The sequence below is a fragment of the Lepidochelys kempii genome, chromosome 23 (genome assembly GCF_965140285.1).
Source record: "Lepidochelys kempii isolate rLepKem1 chromosome 23, rLepKem1.hap1, whole genome shotgun sequence".
NCBI classification, from domain to species: domain Eukaryota; kingdom Metazoa; phylum Chordata; order Testudines; family Cheloniidae; genus Lepidochelys; species Lepidochelys kempii.
Window position 1 is genome coordinate 3359192 of NC_136402.1, and position 27006 is coordinate 3386197.

The window sequence follows — 27006 nt, forward strand, 5'->3', positions numbered from 1 at the left end:
TCCTAGGTCTTAACAGCCTGGTTACAAGTCTTAAGTTCACCCTTCCTTCAGAACCTAACCCAATCCACGAGAGCTAGAAATGATTGTGTAATGAAACAAAGCAGTCTCTATTTCAATATGGCATGAGTCTTGGCCTATCCATGCCTCTCTGGGCAGTCCATTCGATTCACCAGGCACCCCTTTGGATACAAATCTGACTTCCTCACAAGCGAATCATATGGAAGCGGCTTCAGTCCCTCGTGCAGATTTGCATTTGGCGTGCTTTAAATAAGAAAAGTCTGATTGATCTTTCCTTTGGCTCCATTTTCCGTCTGACTGTGCAAATCCGCCTCATTTCCCAGGGTGTTTGCCATCTAGGCCCAACAGATGCCGTTCAATAGTGGGTTTTGAAATCTCAATAATTCCCTGTGTCTCTTCCCCCGCCCCCCCATCCCTTTCATCCAGAAGGCCCAGACCTATTATACCCTGGCTATTATGGATTAATTGCCTGCCAAGCTTACTTTTGAATCTGAGCCATTTTGGGGTTATGCCGATGTGAACAGGGGTGTTTTGTTTACACTGATAAACTCCTGTGAGACTTTTACAATCCCCATACTCAGAAATGTAAGTCTTGTCCTTTGGAGACTGAGATCACAGCGGGTGGAGGCTGGGGAGGAATTGTGTACTTAAAAACTAAACAACTTTGCAAACCAGAGTTGATCACAGGAATGTTGAGCAGCTTAGACAATTTTTAGAATTAAACTTTATATTCATCTGCGTGGCTTCTTAATGGTTATCACTTCAATTGCATTTTTGGTCCCTCTTTCTTGCTGGGGATCAGGGATTGCTGGCTGTGGTGTGGCAGGCTGGTATAGCGGCTGCCAGCAGTTTTCCCTGTGCTAACCCTCTTCCTTTCCTCTCTCCCTAGGTGAAGCTCTCTGATTTTGGGTTTTGCGCGCAAGTGAACAAAGAGGTCCCACGGCGGAAGTCGCTGGTGGGAACCCCCTACTGGATGGCACCAGAGCTCATCTCCCGACTACCTTATGGACCAGAGGTAAGGTTAGAGGGGCAGGGCCCCAGAATCCATGGGGGAAGTTCATCCTGGCCCCTTCCTGAGAAGGCTCATTGAGGGCTAAGGGAGGCCGCTGCTAGAGAAGGGAGCTGGGAGGGTAGCGATGGGAAATGGAAATGATGGGAGTGTCAGGGAAACGAAGTGTCAGGGAAATGATGGAGTGTCAGGGCCTGGGCGATCCCTAGTTTAGTGCCTGGGTAATAACCTGGCACCCCATGCTTCTCTCTCTCCTGCCCCCCCCCACCCCCCAATTGGGGATACAAACAGGGGCCTCAACACAGCCATGAGCGCTCCGATCCACCTTTTGACCCTGCAGGGAGATGAATAGATGGTAAAACCCCAGCAATGCGAAACCCTAGAGGCTGCAGGATGGAAAGGTGGATGCAGCCTTTAGCTTCCTAGGCCGCGGGGTAGGGGAGCAAGTTCCCAGCACCTCGTGTGGAATGAGCTGGTAGGAGCCTGTCCACATCCCACTGACGCTAACTGGTCCTTGGATCAGCAGTCCCGTGAGGATGCTGGTGGGTCACTGGGTCGCCCGTGGGGCAGAATTCGGTTGGTCTTGCTCTATAATTTTGATGATGATTGCCGTTTGTGTGCTTTTTCCCCCAATTTTTGTAGACCTAAAGGTTCACAGTTGTGGGAGAGGTTCAGAAAAGGGGGGGGGGGGAGGGGGACAATTAATTATTTAATGACTGTAGAGGTTCAGATTTGAAAAGTTAAAAGCTTTGTAGCTATTAACCTGCAAATTGTCAGCATCACCTGTCAAAATCGGCAAAGTAAATAGCCTTAAACCAAACTCTCTCCTACGTTCATGCCTGCCTGTAAATTTCAATTATCTGTGGAAATGGTTTCCCTTGGTTTGTGTGTGTGTGCAGTGAAATTGACGGTTATACCCTAAAGGGAGGGTGGATGGGTGTGTTTTTTCTCTCCGTGCTCCCAAACCCCGGGGGCTTCTCTTGACTAGGAAAAGCTGATCAGGTAAGGCGAAGTTAAATCCGATGTGCTGACTCAACCTGCCAGAAACTCTCTCACTTTTCCAAGGCAGGACAAACCCTGCAGGGGCTTCCTGTCCGGTGGCCAGTTATTCCCGTAGCAGTGAAATCCGTTTGACTGTTCACGTCTGCTTCTGGCACGTCTGTAGCAACAAAGGCCACTGGGTGGCACTGTGTATAAAGGCAAACTAGCCAGAAGTGCATTTGCGTCCTAAAAAGGAAAGTGTTTTACTCTACAGGTGCGAACGCAGAATTTGGTCCCTTTCTTTGGAAGACTCACCTGCTTGCTTTCAATTCATGGCATTCGTTCCTGGTTCCTGTGCATCTTATAGAAATGTCTGTGTAGTAATAAAGCACTAGACACGCTTACGGCCCTGCTAATCAAGGGGCAGACTGGTGGAGGTGGGGTTTGGGATTCCTGCGGTGACAGATTTAGAAACACACCAGTCATCTGGTGTAGCAGGCCAGGCTCTGGGTTTCTACACCAGATGACTGGTGTTTCTAACATGCAGCTGCCGTCTTGGTCAGATCCAGACTCCAGGCTGCCTTGCCTGGGGGAGTGTGGCCTAATCGCTCTTTCAGTGAGACCCTGTGGTGCTTTTCACCTCTGGCGAAGGTACCGGTCTTTCTGATTTTAAATAGGACACCGATGTGCTGCCCAGGGAGCGTTGTCTAGCAGACTGGGCTGGGAGCTATTCCTGGACGGGGCAGGCCACTTCCCTTTCTGTGCTTCCGTTTCCCCTCCCCATCCTTTGTCTATTTATGCTGTCAGCTCTGGGGGCAGAGACTGTCCATCACTCTGCATCTTGTAGTGCCCAGCCCAATGGGGCAGGTCTGGGTGTACAGCAGCCCCCCATCATTCCATCACCAGTCGCTGTCCCTTCGCTTCCCTTTCGCCCATCTCTTCTCTCTTTGCAGGTGGATATCTGGTCCCTCGGAGTGATGGTGATCGAAATGGTGGATGGAGAGCCCCCTTATTTTAATGAGCCCCCCTTAAAGGCAATGAAGATGATCCGGGACAACCTGCCCCCCAAACTTAAAAATGTGCACAAGGTAAAGAACGTGTGGGTCATCTCCTCCTCTCCGGAGTTAAGTAGGGTCAGGAACCTGGATGGGGGAGACCCACAGATGTGTTCCGCAGTGCATGGGCCTGTTTCTCCCTCATAAAGGCTTCCTAGGGGTGGCTAGTCAAACTGCTCCTAACTCTTTAGCAAGCCAGCTGAAGTCCTGGTGAACCGGGTTCCTTTGTATCTGTTTTTTTTTTTTGCTCTCTTTCACTTGCTCACTCACTCATTGGGGTGGGACGTTCCATACACAACAGCCCTGAAGATGTTGATGTTTCACGGTGACTCTCTCAAGTCCGGGAATGAGACATGGATGTAGGTCCAGTCCCATGTTCGTATGCGCCCTGGGTGAGATTGTCGAGAGCCTAAGGGAGGCAGCAGAACTGAGTGGACAGAGCACAGGAGTGGAACGCAGGACTTCTGAGGCCGATTCCCAGCTCTGCCACTGCCCTGCCAAATGGCCCTGGGCAAGTCCCTTCCCTCCCTGTTAGATTTCATGAAGCTGTCAGTGCGGGGTAGGTGTGGAACAGGATAATGGCAGGACCTGCAGACATGTAGCTTTTAAAACCCTCTGTCTGCATTGCGAGAGAGAATATGCAACTCGGACATGAGTTCTCCATATATGTTGTGTACGTGTACGTGTGCGCTCGCACGCCTGCTGTTGGCTCTCCAAGTGAGTGCATGGGTGAGCCATTGCCGCGTTGTGCTTCAGTTTCCCCTCCCACCCATTATCCATTCTGAGCTCTTTGAAGCAGGGACTTCTTGCACGCACACAAGGGAGCCGTTAGTACGTGATCTTCTGCTGAAGGGCTTCCCTTGGTCGTGACCACAGTCGGGGGCTGAGCTCAACGGGCTTTTGCGACCTGTAGTTTTCAGCATGCTGAACCACACAACCTCCACTTTCTCACAGTGATTGTGCGGCTTTTGCACCGAGCGAGGAGTTAACAGCAACCACCCCTTTTACAGACTCGCTTCTGGCCCGGGGGAGAGCACTGTGCCCAGGCGAGCCGAGGCCAAAAGCTTTCTGCGTTCTGGTCTCCACCAGGGAACCCTGCCTCCGTGTCCTCCGGCCCCCTCTGGGGGTGGGGGTGGGGGGAGCGCACAGATGGTATAAAACCCTCAGAGAGGAGTCACATGTTAGCATGGGTCTCTGGGTGCGTGGGCAGCGGGGGGGCCTCGCATGCAAACAGGTTTGATGTCTGGGGATGGATTGCTCTGGGGATAGGGAGGTGTCTTCCAGGATCTGTAACGTGTTATCTGTGACTCATTGCCAACCGCCCTGTTCCTCGTCTGACTTCAGAGGCCAGATGACTTGGCACTTAAGGCCTGGGGTGAAATGGGGCGAGCTCAAAAGACTTCTCTCTCACTGCTTTTCCTCTATGCCCGGCGGATGGAGGTTGTGCCAGTCCATAGCTCCCCCTCCTTCCCTTCCCCACCTCCAGACCATCCAGTTCCTGCCTGCTGCAGGATCCGGGTGGGTGGCCGACTCAGGGGAGCCTAGGGCTGTTGTCATGCTCCTCCGGCAGTGGCTTCTCTAGTTCCCAGTGGCACTCGCTCTTCTCAGCCCCTGACTCATGGCTGCGCCTTCCTCCTCCTCCTCTGCAGGTTTCTCCTTCCCTCAAAGGATTCCTGGACCGCTTGCTGGTGAGAGACCCGGTCCAGCGAGCCTCCGCCAGCGAACTCTTGAAACACCCCTTCCTGGCGAAGGCTGGGCCTCCCTCCAGCATCGTGCCGCTCATGCGGCAGAACCGGATGAGATGAGAGTGCCGGCTGCACGAAAGAGAGAGAGAGAGGGACGCACACGCCGTCTAACCGCTCCCCATGCGGCCACCCGAAGCAGCCACGTCCCTGCCTCGTCCCCTGGCCCTCCGTTCTCCAGGGCGCTGCTGCCGTTCCCTTTGGCCGCCGCGGCAGGGACGGCGGCTCCCAACAGCCAGATCAGCAGCAGGAGCGTTCGGCTCTCTCGGTCCCTCCGGGTTCCCGGCGGCGTCCCATCCGCTGCGGGGCCAGCGGTTCCGCTAACTGGATTTACAACCGTGCCACTACTGTGATGACCGGCAGGAGTTCTCCTGCCTGTCGCACCATACTGCTGAGTCGGGAGGGGGGTGGGGGGGGCCAGCTGGGGCGGGGGGGTTTAATGACTTTAAAATTTCTGATCAAAATGGTAGTTTTTACACACACACACAGACAAGGCGGGGCCGGGAGCGACAGACACTAAGCAACTCAACACTGGAACTTCCAGCCACGTCTAGAAGCAGCTTTGCCTGTTCCTCTGTGGCTGCGGGCTCAGTCTTCCCCGGGCCGGGACAGGAGCAGTCGGAGTAGGTAGGAGCAGTTTTGTTTAGCTCCGGAGCATTCGGGTTTTTTCGGTAGGGTGGCAGCCAACGGCAGGGCATCCTCCCCAGCACCTGGGTCCTCCTGGCAGGAGCAGCTGCCTCCAGGCGCAGCAAACGACTCCTGTTGCTGGGTTGTTGACAACCCAGATCTCCCCCTGCCAGCTCCACCCCCGCTGCGTGACTGCTGAGATCAGCCCAGCCCCTCTGCCTGCTAGGATTGGGATCTCCACCACACCGTCCTGCGCAGGAACCTAAAGCCTGTTGATGCTGCCCCCGTGCTCGTTCTGTGTTGTCTAGACACGTGCTGCTGCTCAGTCTTCGGGATTGGGTGAGCAGAGACCTGGCCTCTTTGCTTCACAGGTTCCTTTGCATCCAAGTCGCCCAAAGTGCCTGGCTCACCCGTCCCCCGGGGGCTCCAAAACGCAATCCACTCCGGCCCCCTGCGGCTAGAATGCAGAAGACTTAGGGGGGAGAGACTCTGGTATCCCAGCATGCAGTGCCGCTTCTTGATCTGTGCAGCCTTGCATGCTGGGATACCTGGAGTCCCTGCAGTGCAGGGCTGCTGTACCATAACAGGGGGACAGGTGCGTGTCGGGGAGGGAGGTTCCCAAGGCTCCTGGCCTGTTGTCTTCAGTTTTGGGCAGCCTATGGGGTCAGAGGAATAAAGGCCCCAGTGGCCTACGGGGGAGCAGGGACGCTGAAGCTCTCTGGTGTTGTCTAGGCTTAGGGGCTTGTTGGATCATCTGTGAGAGATCCTGCCAGAGGGGACTCCCCTTCCCCGGCAGGATCTTCCCCCTCTGCGCAGCCCATGGGCCCAGTTCAGCGTAGGGAGGAGGTGACAGGGTCTGGTCGTGGGTGTGGGAAGGGAGCTCAGCACCGGTCGGGGGGTGGCCTCCTCTCGGAGCTCAGGGGCTGGACTGAGCTGTGATCTCTGATGCCAGCCAGGAAAGGGGGGCGGATTCCCTACCCCTGAGAGAGACTCTTCTGTCCAAGGCTGGCAGCTGCGTCCGCAAAGCAGCCCGCTCTGCGATCGGGGGAGGTCGGTGCTATAACACGGGTCCAAAGGAAGAATTGCCCCGAACTGGGCCAACGTTTTGTTGCTTCTACTTTCCATCCTGCCAGGGAGGGGCTGCTCAGGGAGGGTCCCGCATGCAGAAACTGAGCCATTTGGAGGAGGATTCCTCCCCCCCTTTGCGCCGTGCAATGAACATGCATGCTGTACCGCACAACCTCCCCTGCATGCTTTCTGGGGCGTGGGAGGGGCACAGGGATGGTCTTTCTTTACATGCTTTTAGCTACTTCAGTTAGAGTTCGCTGCCTTTTTACTTCTCTGCGGGAGCCCCCCTCGTGCAGCAGGAGTGGGCTGGTTACAGACACAAGGGGATTGTTTGCGGTTATTTTATCTGGTTTGCCTGGCCACCGGATTCTTGTCTGCAGAACTGCACATCAGTCGTGCTTCTTGTTACAACAGAGAGAACTACAGGGCACTAGAGACTGACAGGGGCAAGGGGGGCGGAAACTGGGTCCAGTTAGGTTTTTTATGTGCTGGACCTAACTCTTCCCTGGGTGGCAATCGGGAATTGGCTCCACTGGGGTGCAAGCGATGGGCAGAGCAGAAGTCGGTCCAGTTAGGAGCCAGCCACAGGCCTGTTGAAAGTTGGCTAATGCGTAAGATCTTCTAGAGCACTCCACGCTGGCTGAATTCTGCTCTTACTGATCCAGTGTCTTACCGGGGATTTTAGGGAGAGCAGGATTGAGCCAGTGCTGCGTGCTCAGTTGTCCGAATTCGTGACATGTTATGGCTGTGTAGGGTGACCGGGAAGGTCTGTTTCATGCTCTTTTTCTATTAGGCCTTAGCCTTAGCGTTTTTAAACATAAACTAGATCACTAAAACACCCTTGAAGTGCCCGACAGCATGACCAGGATGTGTGTATTCATAGCCACCCACGATTGACCATGATGCAAAGCTCTCTGTCACCCAAACCCAGCGCTACACCCAGACGTGTTTACGGTGTGGGGGTGGGTCTTGTTCAGTACAGCCCCTCGGGCACTGTGCTGTACCTAGGCCCTCCCTTCTCAGCCCGAGCCCTTTGTCTAACTCCTGGCTGGGCTCCTGCAGTTTTTCTCAGCTCTTGACACATCATTATTTAACCTTCTGCCGTTTCTCAGCCCGCTTAAATTGCAGCAAAGCCTGTGGGTGTGAGACTGTCCCGTGCTGTACAGTACACCTGGCCTTGCAGCTTCTCACGCCCGTGTTCTGTTCTGACATAAACCACATCAGCCGGCTCTGAATTCCTCCTCCGCCTCGTAACCCATCCCCTGATCTCCCCATACGGGAAAGTTTTTAACCAACATTTATTTTCTTTGGGGTTTCAGCTCAATTACACAGACCTTCTCCGGTCTCTTACTTCACCCAGTCATGGTGTGTTACTGGGTACCCTCTGAGCCCCATCCTCTACTGTTCAGACCCCCGAACCTCTCCCTGAGCTTCTCGGGGAGCACATGAGCTGGGGCGGACTCTTTACGGCTCACGGATTGGAGCAGAAGGGCTTTGTGGGTCACTTGGCAATGGCGGCTGAGCCCCCAGCCTGCCACTCAACATGCCTCTGGACTGGCTCAGGATCCGGGGTCTCCTTTAAGCAAATGGGACCTGGGGTGTGGGGTCGAGCGTTCCCAGGGGGCACAGGGAGCGGGGGAAGGCATTATCCTTCCACTGGCATGAGCATTATTCCCAGCTGATGCCACTGTAGCAGCATCTGCTCCAAGTCCCCAGCTGGTGAAATCAGCCTCACGCCCAGGGCCCACTCCTCAGCTGCTGTCGATCCCTGCGGCCCCATTGCAGGCTGCAGCTCGGCCAATTGACACCGTTGGCTCACCGCTTCTCCGGGCGACCCCTGGCGCTGGGCTGCTTCGCCCCCCGGCCGAAGAGCTGCTTCCCCTTTCCTGAATCGCTCGCCCCCCGGGCACCTGCTGCTGTGGGGGAAACCCCGGCGGCGGTGGTTTGCTTACTGAATGACCGGGCGGTCCTGCTTCCCCTCGCTACGTCATCGCACGCCAACGGTGGGCTTGTGACAATCGGCACAGGCTGGTCCGCTGCGGTGTAAGACACTAGCTTCCCCCCCCTACATCCCAACTTCCACAGCAAGCTGCTTAGGGCTGCAATCCTCTGAGAGCCTGGGGCGGGGGGGGGGGCCCTGGCAAGGCAGCTCAAAGGCGATGCAAAGAACTGGTGAACTCTGTCGAGAAACAACTACTGATTTGTTTTCTTGTTACTACTTTTTTTTTTAAAGAAGCTATTTATATTGTCATTTTGTAACACTACAGTATTCCTGATGGGGGGGGGGGGGGGGCTGATTCAGCCAGGGACTGACTTGTATAAAAAAAAGGAATTGGATCTTGTGCTGTGAGTTTGGGGTTTGGGGGCTTTTTTTGTGGGCCTCAGCCAGGCAAAACTTTTCGAACAGTTTTGAGGTTAGTGTGACAATTACAGGCTTTCTTTTTTGGGAGGAAAACGAAACCCTGGCCTTGTGTGGTTTCTTTGGGGGGAGGGGGGCGTATGTGCAGGTTCACGTGCTGCGGGGGCTAGAGCTGGGGTGGTTAGATGGCGGGGGGGGGGCGCTGCCCGGTGCTTGCTCTCGATATGTGACGTACCTTCCTGGGGCGAAGGCGTCAGCCGCTCCAAGGCACTTTCAAGCTGGTGGAGCAAGTCGGAGCCCTGGGCTGGAAGTCAAAGCCAGAGGCCAGTTAGAACGAAGGCACCGATTTTTAACCGAGCTCCCGAGGGACGTGCTCCGTTCTCCGTCTCTTGACCACTTCGAATCCAGGCCGGGGCCCAGACCCCTCGGGCCTCTGACTTTTCACTGATTTCAATGGAAACCATGAGCTGGGCCTGGCTGGCTTTCTGGGGGCGGGAGCCCCGGGCTCACCGTGCAGGGGCCCTGGGTGGAAGCCTCCAGCCTCTGATCTCCAGGTGGTCCGAGCTGGCTCTTCCTGGACTGGCTGGTGTCAGTAACCGCTCCCGGGGGCTGTATCTGAGAGGGTTCAACGTGCAGTGGGACCCCAGTGGGTGACGTGCTGCCCTGGCACAGGCTGAGAGCCGGCCCTGCCCTACTCAGCACTGCCGAGAGAGAAAACGGCGGGTAAGGATCAGGAGCTCGCCCGCCTTAAGGGGCTAGAGCTTCTGCTCAGCATCCCAGCCTCCTTAAAACAATACAAGCCGGGGGGGGGGGGAGATTACCCCCCCAGTGACCTTTAAAGACCTCATACATCACTCCAGTGTGCCCTTTAGAAAAACAAAGTCACCGTCATCTTCAAAAATACCCTCCGGCCGCCTGGTCCCACGTCTGGGAGGAAGGAAGCTGCAGATTTCCCAACCGGCCTCGGGGTGGGGTGGCGGGTGTCTGCTGCAGGAACCCACCGCGCCAAAAAGCGCATGGTCGAGAGGGTGTCAATGTGTCTCCTTAGCGGGGAGCCGGGTCTGCTGCTGCCGCGAGGCTCCCACTAAGATGTCACTCTCGCCCGCCCCGCTCGGTCTGTCCTGCTCAGTCTGGGCCTGAACCCCCCCCCCCCCCTGCCCCGAGCACACAGGGAGTTGAGGGGCTGGGGCAGGCCCATCACCGTCCCAGTTCAGGATTGTGATAGCGCCTAGCCGAGAGCGGCTGGTCGGGGCGAACCCTCCGCGTAGAGAATCCGCTGAAGAGCGTCCACACACGGCTGGCCGAGCGACATGCCAAGGGGCCACCCAGCCAAGGGGGGACTCGCCCAGCGTTTTACCGGGACAGCGTCTAGGCGCGGAGCTCCCAGCGCCTGCCGATCACCTAGAGAAACCGAACCTGAAGAGCAAGGGGGCCGCTGGACAACAGCCGCCAGGGTCTGCCCCACCGCCTGACTCGGGGAGGCTGCTCTAGTGGAGGGTAGGGGCCAGCCCCGGGCTACACCAGCCCTCCCCTGCCGCCATGCCCGGCCCCGCGCTTAGTGTTGCCGTAAGTCAGATGCGTGGGGCAGGGGCCCAGGGTGAACTCTGTTTAGAGCCACCCCTGGAGTTGGAGCCGTGCGGCTCTGTGTCTAGCCGCAGGCCCTGTCCGCACTGCGAAGGGCTGGCTTAGCTACGGCGGCCAGGGCTGCGATCACCGAACGAAGCAGTTGGGCTGGCAAATGCCACCCCCACCCTGGCACAGATGCAGTTACACCAGCTCCCCTGTGCTTTCCCTGCTGCAGCTGGTCTTGCTGGGCAGGACGCTGGAATAAGGCAGGCCAGGCAATGCACCGTTTAGCTGGTAGCCCTAGGAGCTTTTTGCTGGCCTAACATCCCGGCGACAGCTCTACGGGCAAAGCACTCCTCATGTAGACGGACCAGGTCACAGTCAGCCACGGGGTCAGCGAAGCCAGGGGTGGACCCCTGGGCTAAAGCAGGGGGGGCGGTGTTCGTGTGTAGACAAGGGCTCGGTTCTGCAACTTCTCAGTCTCTTGCCATGCACGTTTCACAAGGATGTGGGTCGCCACGGCCGCCCACTCTTGACAGGAACTGAATTCTTGCGGGGGCGGGGGGAAACTGTCTCATGGGTCTGGGCGTGATCAGGGGGCCCTGCTCTCGGTCGGGGTTTGTACAGCACCTGGCACAATGGAGGCCCTAAGCTCAGCCGGGGCCACGAGATGCTGCCATGATATAACTATCCTAATAATAAAAGGAGAAAGGATGTTCCCTGGCCAATGTTAACCACTGGGATTGCATTTAGCTTTCAAAGGGAGCCAGATACTACCATGATGGGCCCTGGCTATTGACCTCATTCCGCTCGTATAGACGTAAATTAATTTTTGTAATAACTACAGTGTCCTCACAAGGTGATTTTTAGCTGTAGGGTTACGGGGGTGGGGGGGGAATGGAGCTCGAAGTCAGGTCTGCTGGGTTCCATCCCCAGTGCCGGGAGGGTTGTGGCGTGTTGGAAGCCAGGACTCCTGGGTTCTATTCCCGGCTCTGTCACTGACTGTGTGACTTGGAGGCCCGGAGAGGGGGAAAGGACTTTCCCAGTTTCCCCATCTTTGGGGTAGTAATACTCCAGCTTGGAGGACCCTGTGAGGATAAAGTCCCTCCTGGTTGGAGGACTCTGGCTTTGACTGCAGCTCAGAGCTCCACAGGAACCTACACGTTCTGGGTGGCACCCGGAGATACGCCAACAGCCTGTGCTGTCCGGGCAGGCCCTCGGGCTCACCTCCTGCCCTGAAGCTGGCCAGAGAGAGGGGATTCCCTGCTGCTCTGCTGGGGGATTCACAGCAGGCAGGGTCCTGGAGCTCCTGACACACAGCGGGAGCCTTGAAAGCCCGGGGAATTTCTGACCACCTGACGCTTCCCACACGCTACGAAAAGCCCCTTTCTTTCCCCAGCAGCCCCAGTAGCGTGGAGATCTCTCCCACCGCCCTCACTTGCTTTAACAGGCTTGGTGCGGTCCTACCTACCTGGGAGATCGCAATCCAAACCCACCGCCTGATCACCAGGCCACAGTGTCCCCCATTTCCCCTCCCCACTAGTATTAGTGATCTTTTTGGCTGGTGGGGGTCTGGGCAGTGCCCTGACATGGGGCCCCATTCTTGGTCAGAGTCTGGGTGGCACCTGGCACAATGGGGGCCCTAATCTCGGTTGGGGTCTGGGCTGCACCCAGCACAATGGGGCCCCAATCTCGGGGACACCAGGTTCTACCGTAATGCATGTGGTACTCAATATTTTCCCCACCTCAGGGAGTGTTTGGATCCTCCCCATGTTCCAGTCATGGGTTCAAGGTGGGAAAGGGGTCCCATGTCCCAGTTCCTCGTGGGGAAGGCGCTGCTCCCCCGATCCCTCCCCCAGCCTCCCAGACCGAGGAACTGCAGTGGCCCAGCTGGATTCAAGGCAGCAGGTTTCGGCTCCTTAGACTCTTGCCAGTGGAGTGGCCGTTCACGGGGCGTTGAGCCCTGCCCACGCCCGCGGTGGCTAACAAGAGCTGCTGGCGTCAGCCTCTCGGGGATCGGCGCTGGGGGGAAGAATTCCAGTTTCTTTTCCATGTGAAATTTTGAAATGTGGCGGGGGGGGGTTCCCCCTTAAATTTCCCATGGAAAATTTTGGTGTTTTTCCAACTGCCTTCATTTTCAGTTTCCCCTATAAGCTGTCAGTAACCGCAGCTCTTTGAAACAAAAGCCCAACGATTTCACCGGGAAATTGCCATTATTCAGTGACATTAAACCACCAGCAAATCATCAGCTGGGATGAACAAATGTCACCTCCATCAAAAAACCCTTTAAAAAAAAAACCCCTCCAATGAAGCAATCCTCATGGGGCTCTAAGAAGGACTCATTGGCCGTGCCCGGGATAGACAGCTGGACTGCTTTAATCATCCTGGGGTAACTGGAGGGTCTGACTGCCCCAGGTGTGGAGGCATAAAGCACTCACACCTTGTTAGTATGAATTATATTATTGTAGTATATTACATTTGTATTGCTGTTGGGTGTTTTACGGTAGCACCTAAGAGCCAGTCATGGACCAGACCCCATCATGCCATGCGCTGTATATTATTATCACTGTTTATTACATGTATTACGGTAGCACCTAGGAATCATGGACACGGACCCCATTGTGCTGGGTAGGAGATACATTTTTGAGCTATTAGGTGAATTACAGTAGCACCAAGGTATCCCACTCATGGTCCAGGACCTCATAGGGCTAGGTGCTCCCGTAATACACCTAATAGCAATCCAAATGTACAGCGCCTGGCACCTTGGGCCGCCAAGGTGCTATCGTAATAGACCTAATAGCAATATCCCAGTGCTGACCTCCAGGCCCCTGCCCACCCAGGGGCAAGGTGTAAACCCAGTTCACTTCACACCCAGCCAGCTTCCCTAGAGTGGCCTGGTGGATCAGCCCCTCCTTGGGGCACTTCCCCATTGCCGCCCCATTCTGCGCTAACCAGACCAGTTCCTGGATGTGACAAGGCGGTTCAAAATCCACCCTCCCCACCGCATCTCTGAGCCCGCCTGTCCTATCCCAGAGCTAAAAATAGCCAGGCAGATGGTGAGATGGGCTGTGACTGAGGAAGGAAGAAACAGTTCCCCTAGAGCTCGTGGAAAAAGCCTTGTGAATAAGGTGGCTGAGCCACCCCTCCACAAAGCATCCTGTTTCATCACATTTACAGTCTGGGCCCCTACCACATCCCTCCCCAGCGTGGAGCTCCACAGCTTGGGCCATGCACCTCGCAGTCAAAAGGACAGCACGCTTGGAAGGTGCTGGGCACTGCTGGGAAGGGTGGCCTAGGGGTTAGGAGGTGAGCCTAGGACTTGAAAGACCCCGCTTCAATTCCTTGCTCTGCCACAGACACCCTATGGGCAAGTCACTTAGCTGCTCCGTGCCTCAGTTTCCCCACCAGTACAATGGGCGTAACAGCCCCACCTCACGCGAGACAGTATGAGGGGCTCAGAGATTAGGAGAACAGGGGCCAGGTAAGTACTTAAAATAATAATCTAGGTTTTATATAATAATCCCCAGCTCCAATACTTTACAGAGAGGTCAGTTGCCTCATCTGTTTTACATATGGGAAAACTGAGGCACGGGGGAGGGGAAAGTAACTTTCCCAAGGGCAGTGGCATAGCTGGGGCTTGATCCCAAGGTTCATGATTGGCTAGCACTCTGTCCGCTTGAGGCAGAGGAGTTAGGGGCCACCAGTGACCCATGTTGCAAGTCATTAGGCGGTGTTTTCCTGCAGTCCCAGCTCCTGAAGACTGATTAATTCAAGGTATTCCAGTAATACCCAGCTGAGACCTGTGTCTGCACAGCGCCTGGCACAATGGGGCTTCAGGCCATGACTGGGACTCCTAGATGCTACTGTAATACCTGTAATAAATAATACAGCCTAAACAGACCACAGCTGTCTAAAGACTCAAAAAAAACCCCAAACAAAATCAGAGCATCCAGAAAATTAGAACGTCCCCCTGAGCTCTCTTTCCTCATCCTTCACCTTGCTCGAGAAGTGTCTCAACAATTCTCCTTGTTCTCGCACAATGCATCAATTCTCTTCTTTTTAGGCCTTCTCTCTGGGAGGGACATTGACTGGCATAGGCTATTCTGGGATAACCAGACACCGTTTTGTAAAGAAGAAAGCAATAGACCAGTGCTTCCCTGATAGGAGACCAACCCGTTATTCCTCTCCTGGTTAAAACACAATTGTGGTTGGTTCAGAATCGCACAAAGCGGGGTTTTGTACTTGTAGGAAATTCTCCGGTAGCATATTCTCAGCCCATGCACCAATAAGCCAAGCTGCAAGGCAGAAATTCTCCCTACTGGATCCCTTGTCTAGGGATAAGAACATAAGAACCGCCATAATAGGTCAGACCAAAGGTCCATCTAGCCCAGTATCCTGTCTGCCAACAGTGGCCAGTGCCAGGTGCCCCAGAGGGCATGAACAGAACAGGTCATCATCAAGTGATCTATCCCCTGTCACCCACTCCCAGCTTCTGGCAAACAGAGGCTAGGGGACACCGTCCCTGCCCAGCCTGGCTAATCGCCATGGATGGACCTATCCTCCGTGAATTTATCTAGTTCTTTTTTGGAACCATTATAGTCTTGGCCTTCACAATATCCTCTGGCAAGGAGTTCCACAGGTTGACTCTGCATTGTGTGAAGAAATACTTCCTTTGATAGCTTCAAAATGGGTCTGTTTATAAATGATTAGCAAGTGCTCGAAGATTGTTCTGAGCTATACTTGGAAGTTGGCCTCCTTATAGTGATGTTTGTCAAGGGGATGGTATTTTTTTTACCAGTCTAGCTATACTGATACAGCCTGCTAGTCTGCGGATGCAGTTATACTAGGTTGTAGGTGCCTCCCCTGGAGAGCTTATTCCCCTTCCCATGTAGGAATGGTGCTACGCTACGGCTGGTGAATTGCTTTGACTAGATCAAAATAGTTAAACCGAGAACGGGGCACTCTCTTATTAATAGCCCGAAACCCACGTGGCGTAGTTATAAACAACTTACTAACCTGGGCGGTCGAACTGATTGAAAAAAACCAACTTTTTAACCCAGAAAAACTTGGGAGGAAATGAAAAATGTTTGGGTTCCATAAAAAAACTTTCCGAGACTTCTGATGCGGTTTTGCCAATTTTTTTCCCCTTTGGCCACCGAAAACGGAGGAGGGGGCAGTTGGAAGCCAAAAATATTTTAGTTTTTTTTTGGCCAGTGAAAACCCCCAAGTTTGTATTTTATTTATTTTTAGCTTTGGCTGATCGAAACGTGACATTTTTCAAGGGCCGGAAGCCAAAAGCGTCTGAGGGTTTTTCTTCCAAAACCAAAAGGCCCAAAAGATTTCGAGGGGAAAAGGAAAATTTCAGGAAAACAAAAGTTTCTTCCACAAAAAAACATTTGGGTGGGGGGACAAATAAATAAATAAATGGTGGGAAAGAAGAAACTTGTGTGAAAGGTTCATAGACCCACTGTGATCATCCGCTCTGACCTCCTGGATAACCCAGGTCCCAGGACTTCTCTGAATGAATCCCTGTTTGAGCTAGGCAGCTCTTTTACCAAAACGGGCCAGGTGGTGGGTTTTCTTTTGCCAAAGTGGGTCCCACCCCAGCCCTGACTGCACCTGGAGAGGTCCTGTCCAGCATTGTCACCAACCCCAAACCTGGATGGGTTCTAACACTTGACCCGGGAGATGCCCTTAAGTAGCTCCTTGGCGGCCTTTCCTGGCCTATTGTCCCCATGGGAAGGGCTGAGCAGGGAGGGAGCCTTCCGCGGCTCTGCAGGTCGGGGCGGCTGGCACCTGCTGGATGGGTGCTGTGCTGGCATGCCCGGGAAGTGGGTGAGGTGCAGACGGGCCACAAGGTCCCCAGGGGTGGCGCGGGTGGGTGGGGGGAGCCAGGACACAGCTCTCCAGTGTTTTGCCGCCGGGCCAGCCAGCCATCTGTCCTAGGTACCTCGCCATCGGCTCTGAATGCCTCCCGTCCCAAGCTTCCATGTCCAGACCAGGGACTGCAGGCACCCACGGCTGGCAGGGGACTCGGGAACGGGGAACCGGGGACAGGCAGGTGCCCCAGGGACTCTGGGTAACAAGGAATGGGGCACTGGGGATGGGCAGGGTTCCCAAGGGGATCTAGGTCACAGAGAATGGGGCACTGGGGATAGGCAAGGGCCCTGGGGATTCTGGGTAACAGAGGCTGGTCTGGTCTGGGTGGGCAGGGGCCCCGGGGGATTCTGGGCACGGAATGGGGCGCTGGGAGCTCATTATGCCAAAGCAAAACGGTTCAGGGCTGGATGGGCAGAAAGTGACGCTGGGAGGCGGGTGAGTGGGGAACAAAGGGAGACGTGGGACCCTGATCGGAGCAGGTGAGGATTAGGCAGGGGTGATGGGGGGGGGTGCAGTGCACTGGCTGTGGGGGGAAGGGAGTAGGGGTCTGGCTCAGGCTGGAGGTGCAGGGGGGAAGTGCAATGCATAGGTGGGAGGCAGTAGGGGGCTGGCTCAGGCCGGGGGGGAGGGGAGCAGGGGTGCGGTGCACAGGCTGGGGGTGCAGGGGGGTGCAGTGCACTGGCTGGGGGGCAGTAGGGGGCTGGCTCGGGAGGGGAGAAGGGGGGCTGGGGGTGCAGGGGGATGCAGTGCACTGGCTGGGGGGCAGTAGGGGGCTGGCTCGGGAGGGGAGAAGGGGGGCTGGGGTGCAGGGGGATGCAGTGCACAGCCTGGGGGCAGTAGGGGGCTGGCTGGGAGGGGAGAAGGGGGGCTGGGGTGCAGGGGGATGCAGTGCACTGGCTGGGGGGCAGTAGGGGTCTGGCTCGGGAGGGGAGAAGGGGGGCTGGGGGTGCAGGGGGATGCAGTGCACAGCCTGGGGGCAGTAGGGGGCTGGCTGGGAGGGGAGAAGGGGGGCTGGGGTGCAGGGGGATGCAGTGCACAGCCTGGGGGCAGTAGGGGGCTGGCTGGGAGGGGAGAAGGGGGGCTGGGGTGCAGGGGGATGCAGTGCACTGGCTGGGGGGCAGTAGGGGTCTGGCTCGGGAGGGGAGAAGGGGGGCTGGGGTGCAGGGGGATGCAGTGCACTGGCTGGGGGGCAGTAGGGGGCTGGCTCAGGCTGGGGGGAGGGGAGAAGGGGGCTGGCTCAGGCCGGGGGGAGGAAATTGACTCGCGCTGGGAATTACCCCCCCGCCCGCCGCTAGTCAGATTTTCCAGCCGGCCCCTAGGGCGGAGCCGGCTGCTTTAAAACCCGCCCCCAGCTCGGCTCCGGCTCCGCTTTGCAAGTTGCTTCCGCTGCTTGTCGGGCCTGGGAGCCGGAGCCGCTGGGGGGGGGGCTCGCCCAGCGCCCCGTGCCCTGCGGGGTGACCCCGGCTCCGGAGCGCCCCTGGGGAGACGCGGCCGCCGTGATCCGGAGCGCCAGGACCCGGTGAGGGGGGGTGTCTCTCCGGGGGCGCAGGGGGACCCCTATGGGGAGCAGGCAGGAGCCCCTGCTGGGGCAGGGGGCGGGGGGTCTCATGGGGCGCGGGGACCCCCTGTGGGGAGCCGACGGGGACCCCAGATGAGGTTGGGGTGCAGAAGGTGGCGGGGGAAGAATCTTCAGGGGTGCAGGGGCCCCGGGATGGGGGGTGGGGTCTCCAGGGGCGCAGGGATGGGGTTTACCGTCTCCCTTTCTCCAGGGGTGCAGGGATCTATCTGTCCCGATTTGAAGAGAGGCCCCCTGACTCCCCTCCTCTCCCCTGAGCGGCTGGCTGGGACCAGGACTGGGACCCTGGGCATACTGTGGGGTGTGGGTGCCCCTTGACAGTGGGGTGGGGGGACTCGCTTCAGCTGTTGCTGGCTGGATCCCCTCGTTGGCCTGGGGCAGGGATAGCCCTTTGGGGTCTCGCTTTGGGGGTGCGGGGGTTTACCCTTTGAGTCCTGCCCTTAACTCTGGTACTGATGCTAAGTGCTACCTCTCCCGTGGCTCCTGGCATGGCCAGCCCTTTTTTGGGGACCTGGGCGGGGGGGGATCCCTCCTACTCCAGGCCTCTTTGAAAGCCAGTAACCTGTGGAGCCCGTGGCTGCCCCCCATTCCCCTGCATCTCAGAGCGCCGGGAGGCTGGGTGGGTGGCCATGCCAAAGGGGAGATGCTTGGCGAGCGAGTGGCTTGGGATCTGGGTGCTCCTTGCCCCCCACAGGGTGCGGAGAAAGGAGCTGTGACTCCCACCAGGGCACAGGCTCGCAAGTAGGGCGAGGCAAGTGGCCCCCACATCCAAATCGTGCCCTAGCTGCTAGAGACCAGCGGTTATCAAGCCCCTTTTATCTAAAGCATTTTTGATGAACCTCTAACTAAACCAGGGGTGGGCAAACTCTTTGGCCTGAGGGCCACATCTGGGTATGGAAATTGTATGGTGGACCATGAATACTCATGAAATTGGGGGTTGAGGTGCGGGAGGGGGTGAGGGCTCCAGTGGGGCTGCGGGCTCTGGGGTGGGGCCACAAATGAGGAGTTCAGGGTGCGGGAGAGGGCTTGGGGCTGGGACAAGGGGTGGGGGTGTGAGGGCTCCGGCTGGTGGTGCGGGCTCTGGGGTGCAGGAGGGTAGGGACTTAGGGTAGAGAGGGGGATTGGGGCTGGGTCAGGGGGTCGGGGCACTTGAAGGGATCAGGGGTGCAGGCTCCGGGTGACGCTTACCTCAAGCAGCTCCTGGAAGCAGCGGCATGTCCTATCTCTGGCTCCTACGTGGAGGCATGGCCAGGCGGCTCTGCGCGCTGCCCCATCCACAGGCGCTGCCCCTGCAGCTCCCATTGGCTGCAGTTGCTGGCCGATGGGAGCTTCAGGGGCAGCGCTTGGAGTGGGGGCAGCATATGGAGCCCCCGGCTGCCTCTATGCGTAGGAGCTGGAGGGGGGACATGCTGTTGCTTCCGGGAGCCATGGCACATGCAGAGTGGGGCAAAACCTGGACCCTGCTCCCTGGCAGGAGCTCAAGGGCTGGATTAATATGTCTGAAGGGCCAGATACGGCCCCTGGGCTGTAGTTTGCCCACCCCTGAACTAAACCCATTTCTCCAAAGCTAGTGGGTGTCTCCCTCCAGGTTCTGACCCATAGCTTGGGGTGGGGCGGGGTGGTGCTCACTTTGTAAGATGGGTTATCAAGTCCTACAGGATGGTAACGTGTCGGCTTATTGCAACTGGTTCTGCAGTTCTGGGCAGAGGCTACCGGTGAGATGGCGAAGGCTCCGGGATGTCCCAGGCTGCGCCGGCCTTCATGTTACCTCCCCACGGCTCTGTTCTTCACGGCACTCTGCGGCTCTGGTGCTGTCCTCCGGAGGAAAGGTACTGGCTGGTGCTCGCCTTCCAAACCTGCTCGGCTGCCTTTCCCTCCCCTCCTGGGTGAAACCTTACCATCAAAATGGTTTTGACGGAAAATCGGTTATGCGACTATTGGGTATTCAACAATTTTCTGGCAAAAAAATCATCTGATTCCCCCTGGAAAACTTGGATTTTTTTAAACTGAAGAACTGAACACCTGAAAAGCAGAATATTTGCATTTGGCCAGGCTGCTGTGGCCCTTCGTGGGAGTTGTAGTCTGGGTGTCCCTTGCTCCTGTTCGCCTCTATAGGCCAGTTAGACTTCGCTTCCCATGATGCAACATGGCGTCCATTCTTGGAGACTGGAGGTGGTGAAAAATGGGAGAGCCTGGCTCTGGTGGATCATGGGAGTTGTAGTCCAATCATGCAGCCCGGCCTGTAGAGGAGCACGGGTCACATTAACTACAACTCCCATGAGGTGCTGCGGTAGCATTTCCAAATTGAAATATTGTTTTGGGTGCTTGAATTTTTGCTGAGAAATCAAAAATTTCTGGGCGGAAAAACCCTTTTCCCGATGGTCTCTGCAGCCTGCCCCATAGCTCCTGCTCCCAGTGCTGCAACTCTAGGAATGGGGGGTGGGGTGGGCACTGAACTGGCTGCTGGCTCCTCTCCTGCCCCTCTCGCCAATCCGGTAGCTAAGGTGCCAGTAGCTGGCTGAAGTTAGGTGCAACGGCTGGTGCTGGGGGGAGCCCTCGGGAGAGAGCTTGATCGAGATGAGGAACGTAAAAGCCCGGCCAGCTCAGCCGTGGGTTTGCGGGCAGCGGGCATTTCCCTGTTGGTGACTCACTACTTCTCCATCCCTTCCCTGGAACCAGGAAGTCCCCCACCATGCTGGTTTTGAGGTCAGCCCTAATCAGGCTGAAATCTGGAGTGAAGCTGGGGCGGGCATCCTTCCCAGAGCAGCCAGATGCCGCAGGGAGCGGCCTGGGGGACTCTGCTCCTCCGGATCCAACCTCTCTCTGCCCTTGGGGAAATTTTGGGGTGAGAGGAGAAGATCTAAGGGCAAGAGGAAAAAGAAGGGTCTGGAAGGATGCTGGGGTCCGGAGGGAAGGGAGAGAGAAACCAGCACCCTGCCCTTTGCCATCCCTGCGAGACAAGATCTCCCCATCCTCCAGAGGTCACGGATCGCCAGTGACTCCACCGGGGAGAGATGCCCCATCCCCTTGCTCTAACCCACTGGACCTCACTCCCTGCCTAGAGCTGGGCATTGAACCCAGGAGTTCTGGCCTCTGGCAACCCACTGCTCTAACCACTAGCCCCCATCATGCTTCACTGCCTTCTTACCTCACCGAGGAGATCCTGGACCCCCCCTTCCCCCATTTTAACCCTCAATGTGCCTGTTCCTCCCTTCCAGATTGCCAGTTCCCGGACCCCTCTGATCACACTACCTACAGGTGTGTGTCCTTGGCCTGCACGCTGTCTCTGGGCAGCGGCGGGTTTAAGGCTGGCTCCATGGTGCAGCATTTCTGCGAAGACGGCTACGTCCTGGCCGGCCACCCTGGGGTCTCTGTCTGCAAGGGTGGCCAGTGGAGCGTGCTGAAGCCGGTCGTCTGCAACCCCTTGACAGGTCAGTGCGCGCCCAGCCCGGCTGATCCTCTCCTCCTGCTACGATGGGCAAGGGCCTCTGCCAGAGACGTGGTACCTCTTGGGCCCCCGCCGCAGCTTGCAGGGCCTGTTTGCGCCGCCCGGCGGCAGCTGCTGGTGTAGGCAGACATGGGGCCATGCTCGTGCTGGCCCGGGCGCTGGGGTAAATGCGACCTCTCTGCCACTTCCTCCTCTGTATCCTCGTCGTATATTGCAGTCGCCCCAGGAGCTGCCACCCACAGCCCGGGTCCCCGTTGCGCAAGGCGCTGTACTTTTTTGTTGCTGTTAGGTGTATTATGGCAGTGTGTGGGTGCCCCGGTCGTAGACCACGTTGTGCCAGGCGCTGTTCATTTTAATTGCTATTAGGTGTCTTACAGTAGCATCTAGGACTCCCTGTCACGGCCCAGGTCCCCACTGTGCCAGGTGCTGTACAGACACCCAACGAAAAGAACACCCGATAAAGCCTAAAATCCAGGCATTCGCCCCATTCTGCAGCTGGGGAATGGAGTTCCAGGTTTACCAAGGTCCTTCGATGCCCAACTCCCATGAAAAATCTGGGCCTCAGAGCGAGTCGCCCCGGGCTCCTCTGCCCCACAGACGTCGTCTGCACGGCGAGTCTCTGACCCTGTGCTGACGGGTGCTAACCAGAGCTGTGGATGCGCTCAGGCTCTGGCTGGAGCTCTGGCTCCCAGGCCCACCACCTCCCTAGGCTTCGGATCCCGAGCCGTGGCAGCCACAAGGCTGCATTTAGCACCGGCGTGCCAGGCTGCGTCGGAGCGGGGCTCTGAGACTCGCTGCCGGGGGGGGCTGGGTAAACGGACCCCCCCAGGCACTCGCCAGCGGTCGCTCCCAGGCACCTTGCCTCTGCAACCCACGGTGCGTGGGCGTCTCCCTGAGGTCAGGCTGCATTTCCTCTCCCTTACGTTCCTCTTCCGGGGGGGGGGGGGGGTGTGAAGCTGCTGGTGGAAACTTCCTCCTGCTCCGTGATTGGGGGTGGGACACAGCCTGTGTGATGCCTGCCCGGGGGAGAGGGGGGGATGGTGGATGCACAGAGGAGACCCCCAGCCCTCTGCCCCTGAGCTGTTCCCTCGCTCCCTGCCCTCGCTGGCATCCCCATCTCCATTCCAGGAGGTACGCTGTCACTCACAGGAATTGGGGGGTGGGGGGAGCCTTTGCTCCCTTATGCCCAGCAGCGGTTGGGACAAGGTGGGTAAAACCCAGCCGCAGTCAGTAACATGAGAACAGCCTGGTTAGTCCCCAGCCTACGGTGCTGTCCCTGCTCCAGACAACTGTAACCTATTGACTAAAGGGAGGCTGCATGGCCTAGTGGATAGAGCGCTGAGACGTGGGAGACCTGGCTGTTCCTTTGGCCAGCTGGATGACCTTGGACAAGTCACTGCCTCGCCCTGTGCCTCAGTTTCCCCGCCCACCCTTTGTCTATTTAGACTGAGCTGTGTGAGACGGGCCGGGGAGGGGGGCAGCGTCTCACTCTGGGTCTGGGCGGTGCCTGGCACAAGTGGGGGAGACCCAGCTGGAGTCTGGGCAGCCCCCCAGTGCAATGAAGGTCCCCCAGATCTTGGTGTTGCCAGGTGCCGTGGACTTTCCCTTTATAGAGGCCTTTGTGCCCCACCTGGGTTTCAAGTGCTTCTGGCCTCTTGTTGTTGTTTAATGCATCCCCTTGGGGTCCAGGCTCGAGTTTGGCGGGGCTGGGACCTGAGATCTGACCGCCTTGCGCTGCAGGAAACTATGAAATAGCCTCCTGCCGTGTGTGACCCGCTGACCTTCTCTCCCCCCCGGCCCCCAGGATCCCCGGTGCCTCGCTCCGGCTCCATCTTCGGTGTCTCCTCCATCCCCATGGTGGCTGCGGCCTCGGTGACGGTGTCCGCCCTGCTGCTGGTGGCCATGGTGTGCGTCCTGGTGGGGCCGAAACCCTGCAGCAACTGGTGCTGGAGGTGAGCTCTGCCGCCTTTCTGGAGGGGGGGGGGTCTGCCCTGGCCGTTGATGCTGGGGGGGGGGGAGGAGGGCGTGGGGGGAGGAGGCCCAAACCTCTGCTCCCTTCTCCCACTGGTTGATGCTCCCGGGGGGGGTCCAGCCCCCACCCTCTGTCTCTCCCCTTCCTGCCCAGTCCCTGGGATGCCTGGGTCTGACTCACCCTCTGGCCTCGTCTCGTCTTTGCCCGTTCAGTCAGTGCTGACCCCGAGGTGGGACTAGGGGGCCCCATGCTGCAGGGGAAGGGGCTGCGCGGAGGGGGCTGGGGAAACTGACGCCCACCAAGAAGGGAAGTGACTTGCACAGTGTCAGGACCAGGGTTCCCAATCCCCTGCTCTAACCACTAGCCCCCACTCTCCTCCCAGAGTCGGGGAGAGAACCCAGGAGTCGTGGCTCCCAGCCCCCTCTGCTCCAACCACTAGCCCCCACTCTCCTCCCAGAGTCGGGGAGAGAACCCAGGAGTCGTGGCTCCCAGCCCCCTCTGCTCTAACCACTAGCCCCCACTCTCCTCCCAGAGTCGGGGAGAGTGTCCTGGTTCCCAGCTCCCTGCGCTAACCACTAGACTCCTTGCACTCCACCTCCGCTATTCCCTGTTGCCATGGCGGTCCTACCCCCGTTGTGGTGGGGCTCCAGCAGGGAGGGGCTGGGGCCCCGGGGCGCAGGTGTGAACTGGTCGAGGTCTCCCCGTCCCCATGCAGGTGGTACGAGCCCATGGAGGAGTCCGAGGTGAGCATCGTCGACAGCTGCCCGGTGCCACTCCCGTCCTACGAGGAGGCCGTCTATGGCTCCCAGGGGGGCCCCGTGCCACCCACCTCCACCACGCCGACGCCCCTCGTCCTCTCCAGGGGCCTGGCCCCCCCATCGGAAGCAGCCGAACCCTGTTGTAGTCCAGAGGCCGCCACCCCACCGCCTTCCTACCAGGAGAGCCAAGCAGCAGCTGCGGGCGGCTCCAGTCTGGCGCGGCCCACGGTGCCCCCTGCCCGGTTCCTGTTCCCTGGGGCTGCAAAGGACCCGTGCAGGTAGCCGGGGTGCCGGGGGTCCCCTGGCCGGGCCCCGACACTACAGCAGAGACTCCTCATTTGAAGCAAACGCAGCCTGCTCCATCTTTTAACTTGCTGGGGGGGGGAAGAAGAGACCCCCCCCCCCCCCCCCGTGCCCATTAACTCAGCACCTTGTGAAACTGATGGGACCGAAGCAGCCCCCCTCGGAGGGGTGTGTGCAGCCTTCTGCCTGGATGGGGGCCCCTGGGGCTGAGGGACCGGCCTTCTGAACCCCCCCCCCCCCAAAACTGTCTGTGGGGCAGCCCTGAGGGGCCGACCTTTGCCCACAAGCTGGTAGGCACCGGCTCAGCGTGTTCTTCTGACCTCTGCACTTCCACCCCATGGGACCCCACTTTTCCCTGCCCCCTGTCCCGGTCCCCGCCCCCGCCCCGGACACACTTCTCCCACTGGGGTGTCCGTTCCCGGCAGAGCTGTGAAGGGTTAACTCAGGCTCCTCCCTCCCTCCAGCTGTGAGGATGGGGGGGTGGGGGAGGCAGACTCCCCACCCCCCCACTTCCTAACACTCTGGCAAACATCCCCTGGGCTTGTTTCATTCTTGGTGCTGCCTGGACCCTGGGGGCCTCCTCTGGGGTCAGCAACCTCCCCCCCCCCCAAAAAGACCCTGCTCCCCCCCAGCTTTCCTGACTCTTCCTACGCTTCCCACCCCCCCATGCCACCGTCCATGTGTCCCTGCTGCCCCCTGCTGGAAGGAATGAGCCCTGCCCTGTGTGTGTCTGTGTCCATGTCCTTACTAGAGGGGGTGCGCCCTGCCTCTTCTCCCCCCCCCCCCCAGTGTCCGTCTGTCCAGCTCCATGCACTCTGTGTGTGTGTGAAAACGACCCAGGCTGCTTTATCCCTAGACCACACTGATGCCCACCCCATCCCCCTCCCTACCCAGGCCGGGGGCGCTGCTCTGTGGCTCTGGAGCTGGCGGGCAGTGGCACCCGCATCCCAGCAGGGGGTGCTGCGGGTCTGGTTTCCAGAGCTGCAGTCCCTGCCGCTCCCCTGGGCTGGCGGCTCTTGTCTCCTTCCCTGCCCCTGCCCTACCCGCCCCCACCGGCTTAGCTACAGTGGGGATGAGGGGGCACCCCTGGCCCGGGGAGCAGGGGGAAGCGGCTGCAGGCTTGGATCCCGGCTGCGCCCGGGCCCATCCCACACCGCAACCGCTGGGTCTGCGGGTGGGTGCTGGGCAGGGGCCGATGTTGGGCTATTCCTCGTTGCGGGGGCCTGGCTTCCTGCCCCCCCTGAGCCCCCCGGCCCCCTCGTCGAATGTGACAAGGGGGCAGCACCGGAGATGCTCAGTTGAGCCCCTGCGGCTGGAAGTGGCCCAGGGGGCAGGTAGCCCCTGTGGAAGCCGGGTTAGGTGCGTGGGCTGGCTCACGCTCACACTCATGCTCACACTCACGCACCCCGCCCGCCCCGGGGCTGTTTTTGCACAAGGTTAATCATTCTCGGTTTGTATTTAATGATGTGGGGTTTGTTTTTCTTTGATGTATTTATATATGGGGGGGGGGGTATTTCTCAAACTTTCTCCCCCCCCCCAATTTATGATGCTGGGGCCGGGGTTGTGGTCCTGGGGGCTGTGAGGGAGCCGAGGTGCTAATTAAAACACTCACCCCGCTCGCCCCTTGTCTCCCATGTCTGGTTTTGTGCAGGGGGAGGGGCTGACTGTTAGAACTGGTGGGAGGGGGGGTATGAGCCCCGATTTGTCCTTCTGAACCCTCCCCCCCAGCTTGTCCCCCTACACTCCTCCAAAAGGCTGTTGAGAGCCCCCGTTGGCTTTGGCTGGGGGAGGCAGGTGCTTGAAATTTGGGGGGAGGGGTGTGTGTGTGTGGGGGGCCTTGACTTAGCCTCCTGCCTAGTTGTAGGTGCCGGAGGCTCAGAAAGGCAGGGTGTCCCCTCTCTGCCACCCCCCCCCATGCCAGTCACAGCCGGGGGTAGGGGGGGGATGCATCCCTTAAATCCGGGCTGGCCGAGTCCCTGCTGGCTCCGGCCCCCCTGCTGGGCTGCAAGGGGGCTCCCAGCTTGATTCCCCAGGCCCACGTGCCCCCATTTTGTGGAGGGACAGGGCCCTCAGGCCTTCCTCCTGCTGGGGGGCGGGGAGGGGCGAGTCCCCCGCACTCAGCATCAGCTCCCTTTAGCCCTTTGATTTCATCCCAGCTGGTCCCAGGTCCCTGCTCATCCCCTCGCCTGGTGGGACATCCCCTTGGAAGGGCTGCTGACCACACGAGCCCCTGGCTATGAAGACCGGGGGGCGGGTTAAGTCGATCCTGGGGCTGCTCAGTCAGGCGGGGCCTGGCCCCCTCTCTGCCCTGCTGTATGTGGCTGCCACAAGGGCCCAGCGGGGGACCCAAAGCCGGGACCCGCACACGGGTGCTGCGGCCCCCTGAGGGGCTGCTGGGTGATTCCAGCCCCCGACCCTTGTGCCTATGCCAGTCGCAATAAATCCCTTAGCGGTCAGGCTCAAGCGGTCGGGCCGGCCCTCAGCTAGGTGGGGCGTTGCTGTTAGCTGTGACGTTCTGCCCCAGCCTTGGCCGCATCTCTGGGCATCGCGCGCTTGGCGAAAGGGCTGGAAGCTGCTACAACCAAGGCTGCTGTTGCCTCCCGCTGGCCCTTTGCCTGAGTGGGAGGGAGCGGCCGCAAGGGCC

At 58.5% G+C, this 27006-nt stretch overlaps 2 protein-coding genes across 10 annotated transcripts in view; both read left to right on the forward strand.

The window, feature by feature from the left end:
- The window catches only part of PAK4 (p21 (RAC1) activated kinase 4), a 91120-nt gene extending 85914 nt beyond the window's left edge, over positions 1–5206 (forward strand). For all 7 annotated transcript variants that reach the window (XM_073321954.2, XM_073321955.2, XM_073321956.2 and 4 more), the window contains 3 exons: positions 908–1033; positions 2962–3096; positions 4713–5206. In XM_073321954.2, coding sequence (XP_073178055.1) covers positions 908–1033; positions 2962–3096; positions 4713–4868 — 417 coding nt within the window. In that variant the 3' untranslated portion in view covers positions 4869–5206. The remainder of the gene's footprint in view (positions 1–907; positions 1034–2961; positions 3097–4712) is intronic.
- A 34-nt stretch (positions 5207–5240) lies between these two features.
- Positions 5241–25984, forward strand: LOC140902045 (sushi domain-containing protein 6). 3 transcript variants are annotated; one of them, XM_078850113.1, is made up of 5 exons: positions 5241–5771; positions 19578–19710; positions 21100–21312; positions 23134–23281; positions 24017–25984. In XM_078850113.1, exons 2-5 carry the CDS (start codon positions 19602–19604, stop codon positions 24339–24341), a joined length of 795 nt encoding a protein of 264 aa, XP_078706239.1. In that variant the 5' UTR covers positions 5241–5771; positions 19578–19601; the 3' UTR covers positions 24342–25984. The 3 variants fall into 3 exon arrangements, with proteins under 3 accessions (XP_078706239.1, XP_078706240.1, XP_073177766.2); XM_078850114.1 differs by having other exon boundaries at positions 5241–5432; XM_073321665.2 differs by lacking the exon at positions 5241–5771 and adding an exon at positions 17630–17824.
- The last annotated feature ends 1022 nt before the right edge of the window (positions 25985–27006 follow it).

Coding starts and splice junctions, on each gene's coding strand:
- LOC140902045 (XM_078850113.1), top strand. CDS start 19,602: ATGGCGAAGGCTCCGGGATGTCCCAGGCTGCGCCGGCCTTCATGTTAC. Junction 21,313..23,133: donor CGTCTGCAACCCCTTGACAG/GTCAGTGCGCGC, acceptor CCCGGCCCCCAG/GATCCCCGGTGCCTCGCTCC. Junction 23,282..24,016: donor TGCAGCAACTGGTGCTGGAG/GTGAGCTCTGCC, acceptor GTCCCCATGCAG/GTGGTACGAGCCCATGGAGG.